General features: G+C 37.4%; 1 protein-coding gene across 1 annotated transcript; it reads right to left on the reverse strand.

Moving 5' to 3' along the window:
• Nucleotides 1–905: 905 nt before the first annotated feature.
• Nucleotides 906–1,733, reverse strand: LOC134232704 (uncharacterized). Its single transcript, XM_062714690.1, has one exon. It carries the CDS (start codon nucleotides 1,455–1,457, stop codon nucleotides 906–908), a length of 552 nt encoding a protein of 183 aa, XP_062570674.1. The 5' UTR covers nucleotides 1,458–1,733.
• Between the last annotated feature and the right edge of the window lie 1,454 nt (nucleotides 1,734–3,187).

Genomic DNA, 3,187 nt, shown 5'->3' on the forward strand with positions numbered 1-3,187 from the left:
AAACCACAAACATAAGACAGGGAAATATGTTTACCTTTAATTGAAGGGCTTTGAAATTGACCTGCCTGGTTATCCGATAGAAGAGAAAAATGAAGACGAACTGAAAAGACAGCAGCAGGACGTCATAGGCCTTCGTGAAGACCGCTATTAAACGATCAGTTAGGTTCATGATCGGGATTGTGAAATTGTCTATTAAAAGAATTGACTATACAATCCTTTGGTAGTACTAGTATTTGATATGTATAACTACATGTAAGTAACTAAAAGAATATCAAATACGGTGCCAAATTTATGCTTTAATGAATTTTTCAGAGGCAAAGTTTCAAGAACAAACACACAAGCACCACGAGCTACGTTTTGACGTCGTCAGTGGTGATCCGACCGACAGCTGATCTGTAAGATTCATTTACTTGGGGAGAAAAATGTTATATATAGAGATATTTTATTGAAATATTTAGGCATTATAAACAAAATGTTGACCATGATTTATGCTAATTTTTAACTTTATAGACTTAGTGAAACAAAAGATATTGAAAATGTTCGCTTTTTTTTGACAAACCCTCTTAGAGTCAATCATTGCGATAAACTAGATCCAATCTTATTTAGTAGATAAACGGCGCCTTTTTCTGTGTTTTTTTTCGGTCATACAGGAGACATCTTGATACACAGAATTAACGTACATCAAAAGCAAATTAGGGAACCAAGATATCTCCCACTTCAGCGAACACATAATAGAAATAATTAAAACTAATTCAATTGTGTTTTTTTTCTTTTACACATTTTTAAGGGACCAAATGAAAGGAATATGAAAATCAAACAAAACTTTTATGACAAGGTTTTAATTTCTTCTTTTCTTTTGGTCCCTTCCATTAAAAACAGAGGCAAAATAGTTACACTACATTTATTTATAATTTACCTGTCAATAAGTCCTTGCGGCAACATCTGTATATGTTGACCGTGTTGTTGCACCGTGATCCAACCCAGAGCAGGTGGGTTTTATTATCATAGCTCACACTCCCTGGTTTGACAACTCCGTGTTGTGTCTGTGTCAATGGCAGGGAATGACCGTCCTGGTCAATCATTTGCACTTTGTTGGAGTATAGATCACACACCAGGATATGTGACAGTGCGTCTACGCAGATTCCTTTTGGTAATAGTTGTGATCCGGACGGTGGTCCTGTGTAGGAGAAGCGATGTCTCCCTCCACAATCTGTCACCACAACAGCATCATGGACTGCGTCAGATACAATGACATCTCCATTGCGGTTCTCTGTGATGTAGAGAGGTCTACTATACAGTATCTGACCTATGTTTTTGTACTGTATGGTCTGGATTTTTTCTCCTCTGGAGTTATACCGGACTACCTTGCATTGTCTATTTGTATAAATATTATACATTGCGACCAGCAGGTCACCAGTGGAGGGGGAGCTGTAGACACACCGTGGTTCCCATGGCATTGCGAACTTAATTAAAATACTTTTTACTTTGTTATCTGCAGACAGCTTGTTGATGTTATAATCCTTGTCTATATAAATTAAATCACCGTCATTGTCCACAGTGTGTACTCCACCATAACTACCTATATCTGTCCGATGATCTAATATTTCACCAGCCGTGTTTGTCAAGATGAGATTGTCACCTCTATCACTGATCCAGACCCGGTTTGATGTCACGTGGGCAATGTGAAGTATACAACTGACACCAGTCACTGTGACAGATTTCTGTAACGCTAATTTATACATCGTTTCCAGCTGTCATTTATATTTTACCCGTCTTTTTTTCCACAGTTTATCTCCATAACAAAGTCATGATGTGATTTTTGCAATCAGAAAGACTTCTCTGTAAATTAGATCATTGTATTACAATTATTCACATCAACAGGTTCATATTTAAAAGTAATATTTCAGATAAACAACTTTTCACTTCATTTAATTAACTTAATACTCAAAAAAATGAGTTAGGTTTCTTAACAATTTGATCAAGAACTTAATCTTGATCTTAAACTTAATCAGTTGATCATAAAGGAATATATTCATCGCTATGTCTGTCTAAACCACCTAAAACGCGGAAATCTGTATCGTTTAGGAAACTCAAAAACATTGCTATTGATAAATTCGGAGAAGATGTCATAACTTCATTATCGAAGTATAGTCGTGATTTATCACCTGATGAACTCGTACAACGATATGAAACAGATATGAGGGCTCTAATTGAGCAACATGCCCCATTACAAACAAAAACCATTGTTGTGAGATCCAAAGCGCGAAAAACGCAAAGCTGATCGCGTTTGGAGACGTACCGAGTTGACTGTGCACCGTGAAATTTTTTGAGAAAAATGTATCGAACACTCAAAATTGTTGTTTCTAAGCAAGCAGTCGTATTATTCAAACAAAATCATTGAATGTGGGTCGGATAGTAGGAGTTTATATTCCCATACAAATAAACTCAGGGATAATACGAATGACACACCTCTTCCGGAATGTATTAGTGACAATATCTTATCAAATAAATTCAGCAAATATTTTGTGTCTAAGATTCAGAACATCAGATCATCTTTGTTGTCATCAAATTCCGTGAATGATCATCATGCCGATGCACTGTCGTCTGATGTGCCGTTTACGGGTGTCTCATTGAATTCATTTGACCCGACGTCTGCTGATGAGATCAGGAAACTCCTATTGTCTATGCCACCAAAATCATGCGCACTAGATGCGGTGCCAACATCGATAGTCCGAAACTGCGCTGAACAATTCGTACCTTTCATCACTGAATTGGTGAATAAATCATTAAGTCTATCTGTCATGCCGAAGGATTTCAAAGTGGCTATTATTAAGTCATTATTGAAGAAACATAACCTAGACACGAACGAATTTAAAAACTATAGACCTGTTTCAAATTTATCATTCCTCCCAAAGGTTTTTGAGAAAGTCGAAAAATTCGCCTAGAACATCACCTAGACTCAAACCATTTGCACGATACTTTACAATCCGCATATCGGTCGTATCACTCAACCGAAACTGCACTGTTGCGTGTTCACAATGACATCGCTACCGCCTTAGACAACAACTCTTACGCTGTACTTGTCATGCTCGATCTGTCGGCCGCGTTCGATGTTATAGACCATCAGAGTCTTTTCCGTCGTCTTGAATACTCATACGGGATATCCGGTTCTGTGCTATCATGGATA

Source organism: Saccostrea cucullata, unplaced genomic scaffold (assembly GCF_032062105.1).
Source record: "Saccostrea cucullata isolate Sc308-1 unplaced genomic scaffold, CSIRO_AGI_Scuc_v1 ctg4329, whole genome shotgun sequence".
In the NCBI taxonomy this organism is placed as follows: domain Eukaryota; kingdom Metazoa; phylum Mollusca; class Bivalvia; order Ostreida; family Ostreidae; genus Saccostrea; species Saccostrea cuccullata.

Bases quoted from the DNA above. Each gene is read 5' to 3' on its own strand.
- LOC134232704 (XM_062714690.1), bottom strand. From the start codon at position 1,457: ATGCCATGGGAACCACGGTGTGTCTACAGCTCCCCCTCCACTGGTGAC.